This window comes from Nicotiana attenuata, chromosome 2 (assembly GCF_001879085.1).
Source record: "Nicotiana attenuata strain UT chromosome 2, NIATTr2, whole genome shotgun sequence".
Taxonomy (NCBI): domain Eukaryota; kingdom Viridiplantae; phylum Streptophyta; class Magnoliopsida; order Solanales; family Solanaceae; genus Nicotiana; species Nicotiana attenuata.
The window spans coordinates 46,368,718-46,386,869 of record NC_031990.1 but is presented as its reverse complement, the minus strand read 5'-3'; the positions used below and the strand labels follow the sequence as shown (position 1 = coordinate 46,386,869).

The 18,152-nt window shown below is 36.9% G+C and overlaps 2 protein-coding genes across 3 annotated transcripts in view; one reads left to right on the top strand and one right to left on the bottom strand.

Moving 5' to 3' along the window:
• The window catches only part of LOC109208941 (lysine-specific demethylase JMJ18-like), a 10,033-nt gene extending 1,542 nt beyond the window's left edge, over window positions 1-8,491 (top strand). For both annotated transcript variants that reach the window (XM_019372108.1, XM_019372100.1), the window contains exons 3-13: window positions 853-1,076; window positions 2,195-2,266; window positions 2,968-3,045; window positions 3,130-3,642; window positions 3,744-3,968; window positions 4,283-4,444; window positions 4,863-5,231; window positions 5,582-6,584; window positions 6,694-6,797; window positions 7,181-7,378; window positions 7,881-8,491. In XM_019372108.1, the coding sequence (XP_019227653.1) occupies window positions 1,038-1,076; window positions 2,195-2,266; window positions 2,968-3,045; window positions 3,130-3,642; window positions 3,744-3,968; window positions 4,283-4,444; window positions 4,863-5,231; window positions 5,582-6,584; window positions 6,694-6,797; window positions 7,181-7,378; window positions 7,881-8,267 (3,150 nt within the window). In that variant the 5' untranslated portion in view covers window positions 853-1,037 and the 3' untranslated portion in view covers window positions 8,268-8,491. The remainder of the gene's footprint in view (window positions 1-852; window positions 1,077-2,194; window positions 2,267-2,967; window positions 3,046-3,129; window positions 3,643-3,743; window positions 3,969-4,282; window positions 4,445-4,862; window positions 5,232-5,581; window positions 6,585-6,693; window positions 6,798-7,180; window positions 7,379-7,880) is intronic.
• LOC109208934 (probable choline kinase 2) lies at window positions 11,119-16,080 on the bottom strand. The gene is made up of 8 exons (XM_019372095.1): window positions 15,503-16,080; window positions 14,353-14,474; window positions 14,050-14,245; window positions 13,284-13,401; window positions 13,111-13,158; window positions 12,824-12,924; window positions 11,474-11,582; window positions 11,119-11,372 (listed from the first exon to the last, which is right to left on the bottom strand). Exons 1-8 carry the CDS (start codon window positions 15,854-15,856, stop codon window positions 11,368-11,370), a joined length of 1,053 nt encoding a protein of 350 aa, XP_019227640.1. The 5' UTR covers window positions 15,857-16,080; the 3' UTR covers window positions 11,119-11,367.

Sequence of the window (18,152 nt, the reverse complement as noted above, 5' to 3'; positions counted from 1 at the left end):
AGATTAGCTTAGTCTGAATACATTTATGAATCTTAGTAGGCGCAGGAGCTGTAATTATTGCAGTAACTGCAAAATGGTAGCACTAAAAATTTGTATGATTGATATTGAGGGCATAGAGAAGGCTTAGAAGTTCCACTCTATAAGTCCATTCTTCCGTTGGAATCACTAGACAGCATAGCTCGAAAATTGCAGATCGTGTGCTGAATATAACTGAATCTGATGAAAATAGGCTGCCTTTTTAGTGTATATTTCATTCATTTATGTTGTAATGTTCCTTGCTCGAAACTATCTTCCTCTACTGATATTAAATAGGCTATATACCTGCTTGGAACGTATTCGGCAAATCTGCCCTCGTTACTGCCAATTTAGAGTGTGTTGTGAATCGAAGTAAAAATGTAGCTTTAGTCTCATTAGTTTTTGGAACTATCTCCAGTTATCTTTTTTAAAATGATTCCTGCCACAAAATGTCGATGGATTGCTGAAGTCCTTTATTGGCTATTAAATTAGTGCAGAATTCTGATTTAATCGGGGTCTAGTTGTATCGAGGAAGATCACCATTAAATTTTGAAAATACATGGTCGCCACATTGATGCAAAGGGAAAACCATATCGCATTGTTTGAAATTTTTTAGGATCTTGAATTACTAGCGTTCACCCCAGGCTTACATTTTGAGAGCCTTTGGCTAGTAAGGGAAATGTAAATAATGGTTCATGCATTGAATAGAGTTTGTTTTCTGTTCCACTACCCGTCTATTTAAGTCAGCGGTAATCTTTGGAGGATTCTCTTCAAATGGTCATTTATATCAATTTGCCTTCCGTTCTTTCTTACATTGTCGTTTTGATGCGTTGGCAGTTGAAAATTCATATCTGTGTAATCAATACGGATTTCTGCAATCCAGAATCTGAAGATATAACTTCACGGAAAAGTCTATATAACTGAAGAGAGAAGAGCTCCAGTTCATTAAGCATCGATCCATTTTTAGATCTCTGACAAGGTGAAGGTTATATACTATCCTTCAGGCATAAAATTAGGGGTATATGTGCTCCAGGGCGCAAACTGAAAAAAAGAGCATGAAGGTTTGAAGCTTGGCTTTTGATTTGCAACTTGTTTATGTATTTTAATTGATTTTGAAGTCTTAATTTCTTTCCCATATCTATCTTGTTCTCCGATATGTTATGTGGCCTTTACCTTATATGCTCAGTTTAGATCTGTACTTCTGTGACTTGTTCTCCGATATGTTATGTGGCCTTTACCTTATATGCTCAGTTTAGATCTGTACTTCTGTGAGATTTTTAAAGAAACACAAAAGGAAACAAAGAAGAATTGGATGTTTAGAGGGCTAAAGAAGCTGCTTTTTTTAATATAACAAAATCAAAGTCTGTAGATGTCTTCGTGACAGTAACGTTTTTATGAAATCAAATGGAGTACCCTGTTTTTTCAGATAAAATAAACATTTTCACATTTAAGATAGGCCTACACTCTTCGTCAGATCATCATCTGGATTTCTTCTAAAACTTTTAAGTACTTTCTCATATCATTCAATGACCAAATGCATGGCTGATTGTCTTCTGCTTTTACTACTTCCTAGCTTTATTTGGTTAAGACTTTTTAGCAAGATCCAAATTTTGATGCTCATCGTTCTGCTGAATTTTCCTTTAGCAAGGGAAGGGAAAAGTGACATTTGCGCATCATACAAACTGCTGATGTTTCATTCTAATTGATCCTTATATCTGAAAGAGTTAGCTCTGTTGAGTACTTTTCACGATTCCTTTCTTCTTTCTTGGTTGATCAGAATGTCTTGAGTGAAGACGATGCTGATAAAATAATGATGCTTTCTGGTTCTTTTGATCCCTCTTCTGACGAGGGTGGAATGTAGGATAAGGAAAAGAAGATGGATAAATGGATAATTACACATCACCGTTATCTTATGGCTTTTTTAGGCTGGGTGTCTGACTCATAAAATGTACACTGTTATATCCAGTATTTGTTCCCTTGCACTCAAGAGATTACTGATCTGACCGCTAGTTGATCAGTTTTTGCAAACTAAACAAATTTTGAACAATTTATTCTTGAATGCTTTTTGACTAAAAGAACTTTCTTAAGTAGAAATCACATTCGGTTATGTAGAAAAACCAATTGGAAGACTGAATTCATTCATCTGATTGAGATTTAACTCTATTCTCTTCCCTTGCAGGAACATCCTTCTAGACAGGCTCCAAAAGGTGAAAATAATATTGAGAGTTCAGGAAGCCCTCGTAGTCGGAAGGTAAAAAGGACAAATCTATAACTCCTTTTCGATTTGGTGTTCATCATCGCATAGCTTGCAGAAATATGATTAATCATGTACTGTGTCTAAATTGTGCCGATTCTCCATGTTTGATGTCGTAGAATGCCTAGTCATGCATGTGTTCTAATTTATAGACATTGGTGGATGTTGCTATGACCATTAATAGGAAGGTGTGGAGGTCGAGGATTAGGGTAGTACGTTAGGTAGTCTAGATCATTCATACCGGTAGTATTGGTACATACTCTCGCATTCTGTTGGTATTAGGTTTCTATGACTACCTGACGTTTCTTGCATTTCGATCATCTTATTATCTTGTTGTTATTTATGCTGCTTTTACATGGCTTCTCGGTGTTGTCCCGTCTTATTTTTCTTATTATTCATGTGGTGCTTATGCTTTTCCGTGCCGATGCTCTATTGGAAAAAACCACTCTACCTCCACAAGGTAGGGGTAAGGTGTGCGTACACACTACCCTCCCCACTATGTGGGATTATGCTAGGTATGTTGTTGGTGGTGGTGGTGCTAATGAACTTGGATAATTAAAATCATTATCTTTTTAGTTTAATTTCTAACATCCACTTTGTTAAGCATGATCCCGTTGCTGTCTAATACATACCATGGCACTCATATGACCTACCTTTTTCTCTCTGTACATAAGTAGTTCTTTCTTGTTCTGGAACAGTTGTCAGCAAGATGGAATCCTGGCGGATCTTGTAGGCCCATCTTACAGGATGCTCCTGTGTACTATCCAAATGATGAGGTAAACTTCATGTTCAAAAGTTATTATATTCCCGTTTGTGTGCTTAAAGCCATTGGTTAAGCTCATCCTGTGGTCAAATGATAGGAGTTCAAAGATCCACTTGGTTATATTGCAAGCATTCGCCCCTACGCGCAGCCATATGGCATATGCAGGATTGTACCACCTGCATCTTGGAGTCCACCCTGCCCACTTAGAGAGAAGAATGTGTGGGAATTTGCTAAGTTCTCGACTCGAATCCAGCAAGTTGATTTACTTCAGAATAGGGAGCCCGTGAAAAAGAAAAAACAGAGAAAGAGGAAAAGAAAATGGCACTCAAAGATGGGATCAACGAGGAGACAACCAAGAGCTCTAGGCTCTGAATCAAATACTCAATCGGACGATAGTGATGAGAAGTTCGGGTTTCAGTCAGGGTCTGACTTCACATTTGAGGAATTTGAGACGTTTGCCGAAGAATTTAAAGAGTTCTATTTTGGGATGACGGATACTGAAGATGGAGCCTGTGATGAATCTAAACAGCACAAGGTATGGCAGCCGTCCATTGAAGAAATTGAAGGTGAGTATTGGCGCATCATTGAGAAGCCAACGGATGAAGTTGAGGTAAGGGAATTTAGTTTGGTATTTACTTTGTATTTTGAGATATCTATTATGTGCTCATCAGTTGAATAAGACTAAATTTTTTACCTTCATCTGATGAATAGGTGTACTATGGAGCTGATCTGGAAACTGGAGTATTCGGCAGTGGATTCCCCCAAGAATCTTTATCTCCAAATGCCCATACTTTAAATCAGTATGCGACTTCTGGTTGGAACTTGAACAACTTACCGCGCCTGCCATGTTCTGTATTGTGCTTTGAGGAGTGCAATATCTCAGGAGTTTTGATCCCGTGGCTGTATATTGGAATGTGCTTCTCATCATTCTGTTGGGTATGTAATAAAGACTTGTTTTAAGCTTTCAACTTAAACTTAATATATAGTTGACAAAGTGAACTCATTAAATACGCAAAGTTGGGTGCATTTGTGAATTCTTCTCTTGTTTACCTGAATAGTATTGACCATCCAAGTATTAACTGTTACAGGCGTCAGTTAACATCTTGTGTCATTGGTACCCCCCCCCCCCCCCCCTCCCCCACAAAAAAACACCACAGATTTCTCTTTCTTTTATTTTTTTTTAATTATTATTCGATCAACTTATTTGCGTTATATTGACTGAATACTTGTTTCCTTTTATCTACTTAAAGCACGTTGAGGACCACCATCTTTATTCTCTGAATTATATGCATTGGGGTGAGCCAAAGATTTGGTATGGAGTGCCAGGAACTCATGCTTCAGCCCTGGAGGATGCAATGAGAAAGCATTTGCCAGATCTGTTTGAAGAGCAACCTGATTTGCTTCACGAACTTGTAAGTACTCGGTACTCCAAATTAAATCTTGATCAAGCATTAGTCATCCTAGTTCCATAATACTCCACTGGCTAAGTCGAGCAGTGATGAGCTATGCAAGTTGCTCCTCTAGTTACAATGAGCTACGCAAGTCCCTTTTCCTTTTCATAAACCTCACCTAATTTCCAAGTTTACTCATCAACTTACAGATGTGAATATCGTAACAGAAATGTTTGTTTGTCACTTGTGGAACATCTGAAATTCTATTCTTTCGCTTTTAATAAATTGTACAAATTGCCATCAAGATTCTTTTCTCTTGTTAATTCAGCTTCCCTTCAGTCCATAATCTTTTTCCAGTGCATTGGCACATTTCTTGGTAGTTTGAGTTTGGAATAAGTTGGGCTGACCCTCATATCAAACTCATCATTGATTTTTTCAGGTAACTCAGTTGTCTCCTTCAGTTTTGAAGTCAGAGGGTGTACCAGTGTACCGTGCTGTTCAGAACCCAGGGGAGTTTGTGCTCACATTCCCAAGAGCCTATCATTCTGGATTTAACTGTGGGTTCAACTGCGCGGAGGCCGTTAATCTGGCCCCTGTTGATTGGTTAGAGCATGGACTAACTGCAGTGGAGCTCTACAGCAAGCAACGTCGTAAAACTTCACTTTCACATGATAAGTTGCTTATAGGAGCAGCTAGTGAAGCTATCGAGGCATTGTGGGAGCTCTCTGCTCTTAAGAATCTAAACAGTAGAAACGTGAGATGGGAAAGTTTCTGTGGGAAGGATGGGATGCTGACTAAAGCTATTAAGGTAAATTTCTGAGTATGTCAAAACATATGGATGTGGATTTGAATACTTCTGTCTTTGTGATTTGACCCCATTTATTAGGTATCTTCACATATAAGGGATAATAGCACTTAGTATCACATAAACTCCCCTAAATGTACTTTTAGTTTTAAATTGAAACTCCCCATTATCCAGTTACAATGAAATTCTATTTGAGTCCTTTTATCAAAATGCAATTCTATTGGAGGTGAATTACAAAGATGGTTTTGTTGGTAAATCATAAAAAGTGGAGGTGAATTACAAAGATTCATATACTTAAAAGTGTACAAGAGGCACAAATATTGTTAGTAATCTATCTTTTTTCCTACATGCAGAGAAGAATTGAGATGGAGAAGGAAAGACTGGAGCGACTTGTACCTCATGTCCGACTTCAAAATATGGATAGAGATTTTGGCTTGAAAGATGAGCAGGAATGCTTTTCTTGCTACTATGACTTACACCTCTCTGCAGTTGGTTGCAAGTGTTCCCCGGAGCAGTTTTCATGTCTTAAACATGCTAATCTTATGTGTTCCTGTAAACCAGAGGACAAAATTATCCTTGTTCGTTATAACATGGATGAATTGAACACATTGGTACAAGCATTGGAGGGGAAATTGGGTGCTATTGAACTATGGGCTTCCAAGGTTTCTGGTTTTAGTTCTTTAAATAGGAGACAGCATAATTTTGTGAAGCTGGGTTCAGAGGGAAATGGACTGGAAATGGATCCCTCGCTGAAAAATGAAGACTTACCAGGTTTGTTGAGCGAGCAAAAACATTATTCGAAGAAGCAGTGCAGCTCGTTGCATAGCGAGACACATGCATTCTGGTCAGATCAGCAGAAGCATCTTTTATGTGCACCTGAGAACTTGTCAAAAGGTGCGAAAGAAGAAGCTCCTGCCACTAATGGATATCACTTTGATCTAGATTGTAACAGCTTGTCCACTGAGTGCGGAAAAAAAGCAAATGAGACCTCCACATCCATAGCTATACAAGAGATGAATGATGATTTAAAAGTACCTACAGAAAGGGGTGGAGTTATTTTAGTCTGCGATTCTGGATCCTCAGTTTCTCTTGCTACGGAAAAATATCTCCATTTATTATCTGATGATGCAACCAACTCTTATGCTTCGAATCACAGTAGTGGCAAGAAGTTATTTGGCTTTGATCTTTCCATGTGCTCACTTCGTGTTCATCAAAATGGAACACTTGACACTAATAAGGATTCCCCGAGCAGCAAAATGTCTGAACAAAAGCTCGCCTACCATGTCGACCCGCTAAATTTTGGGTCAATTGTTTCGGGAAGGCTGTGGTGCAATAAGTTGGCGATATTCCCTAAAGGTTTGTTAAATATGATTTTCATACTTAGAATTTTTTTGCATTTTATGTGACATTTTCTTCAAATTTCAATGCCCTTATTGTATATTTCAATGTTGATGCTCCATAACAGGATTTAGAAGCCGCGTTAAGTTCTTTGATGTGCTCAATCCTGTGACAATTAGTAGCTATATATGTGAGATCTTGGATGGTGGGCTCCTTGGACCTCTATTCAAGGTAAGATGTTATTCATCACTCTGCCTAATGAGTTATATAAGTTGAGAAAATATCAGATAGTAAGGACGAGTCTTCTGTTATTTTATTCTCTTTTGCATAGTTGTACCTGTAAGGAAATATATGAATTATTCTCATTATTTGCATAGTGTGTTTGGAAGGAAAATTTCTCGTTATTACCCTTAACGTAAGCATCTACTTTGAAGAAAGGTTAGAAACACACTCGGAATTTTTTTTTGAGCGTGCTATGTTTTTTTAAGGCTTTCACACGGGAGTAAATAATGTGCTGATTCACAGCCACTGATACTTTACAATGAAATGTGTTAAATTCCAGTTTCGATCTATTTGCTGGACTCTAACTCTAATTATTGTCTACTTGATTTCAGGTTAGCTTAGAAGAGCATCCAGATGAGAGTTTTGTTTGTTATTCTGCTCAAAAATGCTGGGAAATGGTTCTGCAGAGAGTCAATAAAGAAATCACAACAAAAAGAAATCTAGGAAAACAAGATCTACCACCATTGCAACCTGAAGAAAGTATCGACGGGCTCAAAATGTTTGGGTTACTCTCCCCACACACAGTTCAGGTATTACCTATTATGTTGCTATGTCCACGATATTGCTCATTCAAGTTTGGGACTAACTGGCTTTAGTTTGATCAACAAATAATCGACATGTGATTTTAGAAAAACAAGGAAAGAATTCATAGTTAAATTAGCACAGTAGAAATGAGCAGGATTAACACTACATTTCCCGATGAAAGGACAAGATGCTTCTATCTTGTGATCTTGTAGTTGGTTCATTAGTGGAATCACCTTATCTTTATCCACTTTAGGTTTAGATTCTTGCGCGCACTTATTGTTTGAACCTAGCCTCAGTTCTTCGAGCTGAGAGGAATCTCTTGTAAAACCTAGAGTACAAAGTGATGGTACCGTATATCCATTCGAGCCTTTGCTTATAAACAATTTCATCCTAGTAGGATCAAATTTCTTATTTCTGACTCTTTTAATAAATAAAATTTTTTCCATCTACTTATAACTTGCTTCCAAGTGAATTACTCCTACATTGTGCTAACACTGGTGTTTACAGTCCATTGAAGCTCTTGACAAAAACCATCAATGCCTCGAGTACTGGAACGACAAGCTAAAACTCAAGGATGGGTGTGAAAACGTCAAAGGGTCTTCAGGTTTATGGAAGTCTGTTGACGTTCTGGAGCAGCCTCTCGTGTCAAGATCTGCTGCGGTGGAAACAGGCAAGTTGGCTGCGGATGAGCAGCAGCAGCAAGCTAATTTAGTGAGAAGTAGCGGAAATCATTCATCTGACAATGAGTTACAGTTAGTACTTAGAAGACTTTTGAGTAAAGCTGATCCTGAAGAACTGAAAATAATGCACAAGATATTTTGCAGCGGGTCAACTAGCCCCGAGTGGAGAGTAGCATTTGCAACATTGACTCAAGAGATCCAAAGGAACATGTAAATCCCTACATTTTTGGGATCTCTCATTCTTTTAGCTCAGTAGGGGTTATCGACAGCTTAGTTCTTTCGAATATTAGCATAAGGAGGGGAGGAATCTGAGGGTGAATCGCGCATGTTAGTTGAACTTGCTCATGTTATAGAAGTAAGTTTTTGCTTTTGAATAGGCCTGCAAAGAACTGCATTTAGCTTTCCTTTTATATAAAGAAAAAAAAGTTTATAGTTGGATTACCTGAGTCAAATCTTAATTTCCTGAAAATAAGACCTTGTGCTGTTAAAATGTCTCTCTTTTTGTTCTGCTATAGTTTCGTACTTGTCTTGTGGATTGTTACTATTTCAAAAACATTCATATAACAACTCTAGAAAAAAGTTTTTACCTTTTTCAGTTACATAGGAGGACTAAATTCTAACATAACTCACAAAACGCATATGAAGAAGTCTCTATTAATCATAGGCCTAAAGATCTTAAGTAATTGTATTTTGACAAAATTGATTATACGGACAAATATATGGCCCTCCATATAATTTTTTTCTTCAATTTTGGTATTTCTTGTATGCAATACCAATTTAAACAAGGCTTTCATTCGGATGATGATTATAAATAATATGAAGGTATTAATTTTATTTGCCTCGAAGACCAAGGCAAATGTACTAAGGGTCGTTTGGTATGATGGATAATAAAATAATCCTGAGATAAAAATTTAGTACCGCCTTATCTCTTGTTTGGTTACTAATCCTCTCAAGATTAAAAATATTACTGGAAAAACTTATACTTGTTAGATGGCGGAATAGTAATCCCAGGATAAAGCAGTGAAATTAGCAATCAAGTAATCCCAGCATAAATAATCCCAATATAACTAATATCCGCATAACTTGTATTCAAACCAAATGACCAAGTTCAATTAACTTAGAGGTAAAGAAGGTTGTCGATTCAACAAAAACTTTTTGCAACTTGTTAAAAGAAGTGATTTTGACCCTTGTCATTGAAACTCGAGGTTCAAGATCTAATTAGTTAATTTCAATCACAATGTTTTGATGTGAATAATATATAATTTTTGCAGACAAAGTTAAAGAGAATACTATAATGTTTGAATTAGCAGTTATTATAACTTTTAAATGCATAAATCCTTTGCTTTTTATTTTTTATTGTTGATAAGTGGTGCACGAACCAAAAGTTATTATCATATTTATGTTCGATGAATGGAAGGAAGAGGAGAAAAGAGAAATTTATCGAGCTACTTTCATTACAACGTTAATCTCCAATTATACTCTCTTTAACTAATTTCATCCAAGAAACATACCATTAGATTTTCCTTTATCATACTGGTAAAATCTTTCAAATAAACAAAAATGAATTGCATAGGTATTATTTCAAAGGACTTGCACATGGTGTTTATCGACCTTGAATAAGCGTCGATAAACTGCCGTGGGAAATTTTGTGAAGGTGTCTGGAGGTTAGCGGCATTCCGGTAGCGTACACTAGGGTGATTAAGGATATGTACGATGGTGCTAAGACTCGGGTAAGGACTGTGGGAGGAGACTCAGAGCACTTTCCAATTGTGATGGGGCTGCACCAAGGATCGGCTCTTAGCTCGTTTTTATTTGCCTTGACGATGGACGTGCTGACGCAGCACATACAGGGTGAAGTGCCATGGCGCATGCTATTTGCCGATGATATAGTGTTGATCGACGAGACGCGAAGCGGGGTCAACGCGAGGTTGGAGGTTTGGAGGCAGACCTTGGAGTCTAAAGATTTTAAGTTGAGCAGGACTAAGACAGAAAACTTAGAGTGCAAATTTCGTGGCGGGGCTCATGAGTCACACGTGGATTTGAAGCTTGATACTCAAGTTTCCCCAAGAAAGGTAGTTTCAAGTATCTCGGGTCTATTATCCAGGGTAACGGGGAGATTGACGAGGATGTCCCACATCGTATTGGAGCGGGATGGATAAAATGGAGGCTTGCGTCCGGCGTCTTGTGTGATAAGAATTGCCGCCAAGACTTAAAGGTAAATTCTACAGGGTGGTGGTTCGACCAACTATGCTTTATGGAACAGAGTGGTGGCCAATTAAAAAGTCACATGTGCAGAAGATGAAAATAGCAGAAATGAGGATATTGAGATGGATGAGTGGGTATACCAGGAGAGATAAGATTAGGAATGAAGCTATTCGGGACAAAGTGGGAGCGGCCTTCGTGGAGGACAAGATGCGGGAGTCGAGGCTGAGATGGTCCGGGCATGTAAAGAGGAGAAGCATTGATGCTCCTGTCAGGAGGTGTGAGAGGCTGACCATGGCGGGTTTGAGAAGAGGTCGAGGTAGGCCAAGGAAGTATTGGGGAGAGGTGATTAGACATGATATGGCGCGGCTTCAGCTTACTGAGGACATGAACCTTGATAGGAAGGTATGGAGGTCGAGGATTACGGTAGAAGGGTAGTAGGTAGTTGTAAGTTTCTCCTTTTCCTACCAGTTTCTTTAGCAGCGCTCGGGTTCCTGTATATGCTTAAGTAGATCGTTACTTCGTCATATGATTTAGTTCGCCTCTGCTATCGTATTCCCTGTTGTTAGTGTTTGGTACTACTATATGATTTAGTTCGCCTCTGCTATCGTATTCCCTGTTGTTAGTGTTTGGTACTACTAATTACCCCCCCCCCCCCCCTTTTCTTCTCTTTTTTCTTTCTTTTTCTTCCCCTTCTTCCTCTTCTCACTCTTTCTAAGCCGAGGGTCTATTGGAAAAAAACTTTCTACCTTCACTAGGTAAGGGTAAGGTCTGCGTACGCACTACCCTCCCTAGACCCCACTTGTGGGAATATACTAGGTTTGTTGTTGTTGTTGCTGCATAGGTATTATTTCAGCAAAAAATAAAATTGAATCCAGCACCTCTCTACAGAGATATACACAAGAAAACCAAGCAAATTTGGCAGAAAATGCTAATACACTTGACTATCTAATCTAGACTTAGCTGATATAAACGTTATCACCAGAAATTATTCCATGAAAAGTTTCGATTAAGAAAGACTTTCTTCTTGCAAAGGTGCAGATATTGACACTCCACACAATCAAAACTCAAAGGGATAAATCACCAAATGTATCCATGTCCTTGGTTTCATGTTAACCTGCAAGACCAAAGTGCACAGTTTAGGAAACCCCAAAATTCAGAACCTTTAATTTGAGACTGGTTTAAAGAAAAGGAATTTAACAAAATAATAGAAGATACCTTTCTTGGGACCTGAAGATCCCAATAGCTCAGGTTTCTTTGACCAATATGGCTGAAACCTCTGTCTAGCATACTCCAAGTAATTGAAGTCTATCTTGTTCACATGATGCTGGAAAAGAGAAAAAACTAACTTCAAAATTGGAAGTTAATAAAAGCTCAATAACAACATTATTGTCAAAGGCAAAAAGGTAGAGAAGAGCCAAATCTGCTTAGGCTTTAGGCACAAAGTGCAATCAACCATGTGGTTTAGTGAAGAAATGTGCAAATGGAGAAAACCTAAAAACTTATATGTATGGGAAACAATATTAACAAAAATAACAACTAGATGGCTTAAAGATTTGTAAATAATACAATTAAAAGTTTAATCATGTCATTCAAGATTAAAAAAACATTTTAAATTTAATATTTAGATGCAAAAGTGAAGTTTTAAGTTTTCTCATATTAATTCAATGGACTAGATATTAAATTCTATTTTCCTATTCCTAAGCATCAACATATTCATTCAAAACGTTTCCTTAGCAAGTAATATATCACTTTGCAAGCTATATAACAGTCCTCTTCAAGGCAAGTTTACAAGTGATGAGGTGCACGCCTTAACATAGTGGAGACTGCTGAGTACTTTGTCTAACTTCAGGGCTTAAGCAAGCCTCAAGCGAGCCTTTATCAATACTGATTAACAATTCATGAATTGTTCATTAAGGCTGGCATCTTGACAGACATGCTATTGACTATGGCCTAAGAGCAATTCTCTCTTATTTTGTTGTCTGCATATGACAACATCAATCAACGAAAAGCTCCGCCGACATTTATATTTCCACATCATAACAAACTTCAAATAGAAGAAACTGTGACCATATTGCAAGCCTAAGCAGCTGAAAAGGCGATTACATGGATGCATTTTACAACCTTTAAAAAAAATGCATTTCATACAAAATGGTGCCATCGATCGCAAACCAAGAAGATCCAAGAAAATGACAGTGATTTTACAAAAATGCATTTGAGTAATATGCAAATTCTTAATACCCACTATGAACTACATCAAACCAGGGAGCTATCACATGAAATGGTTAGAACATTCAAGAAAAGCAACTTTATAAATGTTATGCTTCCTATTTAAGTTCTCAGTACTTTTTGTTCCATGGCCAATAATCTATTAATTGTGACAGATCCAATTATCTCTTAATTGTTGACAGACTTCGTACTTATCTCTTAATTATATCTATTTAAGTTTTTCTACAGTCAGACTTGGTGTACAGCTCCAAGCTCCTACTTAGACTATTGATTGTTCTTTTCCATACACAGCTCAAACTACTCTAATTATGTCAGAATAAATAAGTTCAGGAGGAGTACCGATATAATTCCCCATAGACCCCAAAAAAGATGACTGGCAAGAGTATACTTCTCCACTTCTTGAGCTAATTTCCCCAGTTCCTGTTCGCTGGGAGAGCCACCTGTTTACCAGACTAATACATCTGAGATTCGTAATGGATAAAAGATAGATAGGGCAAGATCTTGAGATTAACTAAATCTATAGTTGTTACAACTCTTTGTATACAGATATAAGCTTAAGTGCTCCATCATGAAATTTGAAAGGTTCCACATATGATAAATGATAGAAGATGGAAGTTTTCACCTACCTGAACTACTTAGATATGCGCGCAAAAATCTTTTGCGCTCCTCCAGACCTGCCACATGTTGTAAGGGGCTTAATTAAATTTAAAGTAAATACCCAAAAAGTACTTGCTAGCAGCATTTCAGGGAACCAGAACAACAAAAGACATTTGCGCAAGATGATTTACTGTTGACTGACCGGGATACTTGCTGAAGTCCATGATATGAGGTGTTTCTGTATGGTAGTCAGCAACCATTTCACAGAAGTGATTTGCGATATCAAATGCAACATGGTTGTAACCAGCATATTCATAGTCCTGTTAATAGAAAAAGATTTAAGAAAATAACAGAAATTAAATCCAAATAATAACTTATAAGACAGTATATCAGCTCTGACAATAAAATTATCAAGGTGATACTGCTACGGAGATGAAGAGATATAACAACCAGATGATTGAATGCTTCTTTACTAGAGAGGAAGATGACATAAAAGCCACACTGAACCCTTCAGAAACCCACAAAGAAGCTTTACTAAAGCATTTCACCCCCAAGCTGAATAAATTATTTCTTAAAAAGCCATAGATACTGACCAAGCATAGAAGCTTCAGTAAGAATAAATAGATTGGACAGTATCTATCGTATCTTTTTGCTCCTTTCCAAGTGGATGAGCAATAACTGAAATAAAATACAAAGGCAAAAAACAAAACTGCAGCTCCAAAACAATTAAGAGCTTGATGAAGCTTTGAAGCAGGAACCACCTACATCCTGCAGTAACAAGTCAGGATACAAGCATTGCCCAGTTATCGGTCGCGGAAACACAAATTAGATTCAGATGAAATCAACATACACGCAAACATTGTTATAGCTAAAATCTAGGTAGATATGCTTCTTATTTAGTTAATTGCATTTTTCCTCTAACTTTTCATCTGTACCGATCATCTATGATTTAGAAACTTAGTACTTACAATAAAGGTTATTGATCTTATCTCTTCATCCATCATTATGTTCCCATACTGCAAGTCATTGTGGCAGAATCCCATGCTTAGATGATTTCCCGCAAGACTCTTTTCCAACAATGAAATCTCGTCTTCTAGATGGTTCAACTGAAAGTCCTTAGCTTCTTCAGCGGAAGCTAGACGTTTGGCCACATTAAGCCAATTGCTAGAGCATTAAGAGAAGAAAAGGTTGTTTAGGCAATTTAGCATACGATAAAGGTAATAATTTGGCAGTTTCTATTCATCAGATATGTAGTAAGAAGAAGAGCATACTGCAGTCTATCCCACAGGATGACAGTCTTAGGACCAGGCATATCCAGCTTATGAAATTCTCTCATTTTGGCAGCAATCAAGGAAGATACCTCTGGATCACGCAGATCAGGAGCTGATAGTGTCTGAAATGCCAATCATGGAAGATGTATTATATACAATTATGCCCCTCATTTTCCTGAAGTATCAGTAATTACAAGTGCATCACAGGTATGTTTAGAATATTGCCAATGAAGCATGAGGTAACCCCAGCGAAATTAGGCAAACTTCTGATATCCTAGGATCGCTTACAGAGAAACTAAAATATGACAATCATGAGCTCTGAAGAACCTAAATCTGCTTGGCCTCGTAATAATTGGGTATTGACAAAAGGAGGCCAGATGCTTGTCAAAGTATATTTCATAAGAGTCTATGAGTATCTCAGCCAGCAGTCACATCAGGTTTGCCCAGATGTGGCAAATTAGAACTTCATCAATACACAAAGCCAAATATTGGGTTAATGTGAAAGCATTATATAAAGAAAGTAAGAAACCACTTGGATGGGGCTCAAAGCCCTTAATATAAACATTTAATTTTTTATTTTTTTTGTAGGAGAGGCGGAGTAGCAACCAGAATACTTGGAGCAATTTAGTTTAATCAAGCATTGTTGTTAACCATGATAGAAATACACAAGTAGATATTAGGCAAATGAACATCAAACTGGTTCACTTTTCGCATCAATCACCCAATCCCTCTCCTTGTACCCTAAAACAATGTTCCTCTTTTCCCTGGCAGCATAAGCTTACTTGGTTGCGACCATTCAAAGCTGCCCTTGGCCCACTTCACATCCGCATCCTTCATCCCAACAGAAAAGTCTCTTTTTAATCACAAAGGATCAGCTAAAAGGCATCACACCACCAATCTGCTAGCATTCATAACAACAACAACAAGAAGAAAAACAAAAGCATATTCACAAACATGATATGCTCACCATCACATACTCCATCTGTCCTAAACTTATCCATGTCAACTAACGAAACCAGAAATTCAGTTCAACGCATTTTTCCATAACCATGCAGTTAATTTAAAATTCTATCACAATAATACCTATACCATTATTCCACATAATGTACTTGGGAAAAATTAAATTTTAAGGTGTGAGAAAAAAACTGACCCGAGCTCGAATGAACTCCTCAATACGACCATTATGAAAGCGACCAAGCAAACGAGGTCCTTGACCTTGCTTAGACATGAATTCAAATATCCTAATTTCATTCTGTCTATCAAAGAACACATCCACACCTTTCCCATAGATCCTCACCAAAACTTTCCTAGATCGCTGCTGTTCTGGATTCTTACTCGGCCATTTGATTTGATAAACCATGTTAGTCATTGCACCCTTTAATCGAAACACATGTAATGCATTCGGATCCACTATATCGTCCCATACTGATGCCAATTTCTTTAATATCACCTTCGCCTCCTCTGGAATTACGTCTTCCTTGTTTTCTGATGCTGAAATTTCCATTGAAATGTCAATTGAAAATTTTGAAGCTAATTTTAATAAACTAGTGAGGAATTTTGATGGGGTTGTTCATATTGGATGCTGGGGGAATGTGCTGTCCTTTTTATTGCGTCCACGTGGCTCTTTCGGATTTTTCGAACTGATTAGATTGGATTTGGAGTTCCTAGGAATTTGACTTTGACATATAGCATTGGGGCGTTTGATGTACGAGAAATACAAATTTGCACGATTGAGTGGACTGCAATGCAAAAAGAACCTACAACTTAGGCAGCGTTTCCACGTAGACCTAGTTGAAACTTGAAAAAATAATTTTTGAAATAATTTTGAAAAGTAATTTTTAGAAGTTGAAATTATATTTGGATATACAATTTATTTGAGAAAAATTTGAAGTTTTGTGAGTGGGAGAACAAGTTTCACCCAAAGTCTTTCCTAAACTAGATTTTGGGAACTTGAAAAATAATTTCAGAAATTTTTCAAAAATAAATCATTAACCTATGAACAAACAATGTTTTCAAAAAAAAATTTGAAAAAACGTTGCTAAAATGTATGGTCAAACGGGGCCTTAATATATGTCGATTTTTTAAATACATAAACCAAAAAAACAAATAGAGAATATTTTTTAACAAATTTATTGTAGTTTTTTTAATTAAACTGTTTTAATCACTCAAGGGATAATTTTACTATTACTATGGGGAGGAGAGTAGAAAGGGGACGATAATGGGTAAATTTGATCCCTCACCACACGGTAAAGAATGAGGGGTTCACGGCATATGAATTACAACGTCGCTCGAAATATAATTCAAGTTATTTAAGACTCAGAATTTTCATTGTTTCAATACTTATAGACGTGGAAATAAAAATTTTAGAGTCTCATTTTTTTATAGACGTGGAAATAAAAAATTTACTGTCTCATTTTTTTCGAAATTGCATAAATGGTTGAAACTATAATCTATTTTTTATGTTAATAAAGTTAGTTATATTAGATTAAACAGAAAAAGTAACGGGAGTATAAAGGGGAACCATTCAAGCTAGCAACCTCAGAACATTTTTTATCGAAAGCAAAAGGGCATAAAACATAGAGGATGCCACCACTGTTGGCCACCTATAGAAGCTAAGGTTATGCCAAACTTTGCCATGGAATCAGCTACAGAATTTGCTTCCCGATTGATATGCTTAAGTTCCACGTATTGCAGTTGTCGCAGTAATGACCTGAGGAATCAACAATGAAAAGTCGATCCCAAATTCAACAACCGTACGTAAATCGGGTTGATTCAACAAAACAAATGAAACTGAAACCTTAAAAACGAAGATCAAGGAGCACAAAATAATTGGTACTCCCTCCGGTCCAAAATTCTTGTGGTCCAAAATAAGTGATTTTTCCAGATTTCAAGAATGAATTAATTATTTTTTTCCTACATTGTTCTTGGAGTAAATAGTGTTAGAATATGTGTTAAGAGTGTTTATGTGATATACTAAAGGTTAATATGGTCAATTCCATTCCTAATTAATGCTAAAAGGTGGATTTCTTAATCTGTGTGAAAATATCCAAAAAATCACTTATTTTGGACCGAAGAGAGTAATGAATAAGGGGCCATGTACGTGCTTTGGGGGAGAGCAACGTCTAAACTATAATCTATTGGAACATGTTACTTTGAGATATTATAATTATTTTATTCATAAATTTAACAACAATCTTATACTCACATATGCTTTCAAATTTAGGCCACTGATTAAAACAGATAATTTCAAAAACTTTGATATTGAAAATGAAAATCAAGATGTAGAATATATTGATATTGTCTTTTAAATATTCTTTTTAATATTTATTGTGTACGGGTAAAATTGGACTCACGGTACACCCCGGTCTCCGATAGGGTAAATCAAGCTCAAAACATTATGATGAAGGGACAGAATCAAAAGAAGGGTCTCATCAAATCAGAGTCCGGGGGCATGACGCCCGCCCTCGAGAATATCAGGATCATGATCCGGGATCGGTCCTAATTCCGAAAGACTTCGGGGAATATTGTCGGACAATCAAACATGATCATGTTTTTTTTCCTTTTTTTGAAATTTTTTTAAAATACGTATTTGTCCATGAATTTATAAGTTTTTTAAAATCTTTCGAAAATGAACTTTTCAAAAATCAAAAAGTAATTTTGACAACTTTTTAAAAAAATTTAGAGAAAATTGGTTCCCACTTACAAAACTGCAATATTTTTTCAAATGAGATGCATGTCCAAACATAATTTCAAATTCCAAATACTATTTTTCAACTTAACTCCAACTATAACTATTTTTC

Bases quoted from the DNA above. Each gene is read 5' to 3' on its own strand.
- LOC109208934 (XM_019372095.1), bottom strand. From the start codon at position 15,856: ATGGAAATTTCAGCATCAGAAAACAAGGAAGACGTAATTCCAGAGGAG. The intron at 13,402-14,049 runs GTAAGTACTAAG...TTCTATTAACAG, and splicing joins TAAGATCAATAACCTTTATT to GACTATGAATATGCTGGTTA. The intron at 12,925-13,110 runs GTAGGTGAAAAC...TCTGGTAAACAG, and splicing joins CGCATATCTAAGTAGTTCAG to GTGGCTCTCCCAGCGAACAG.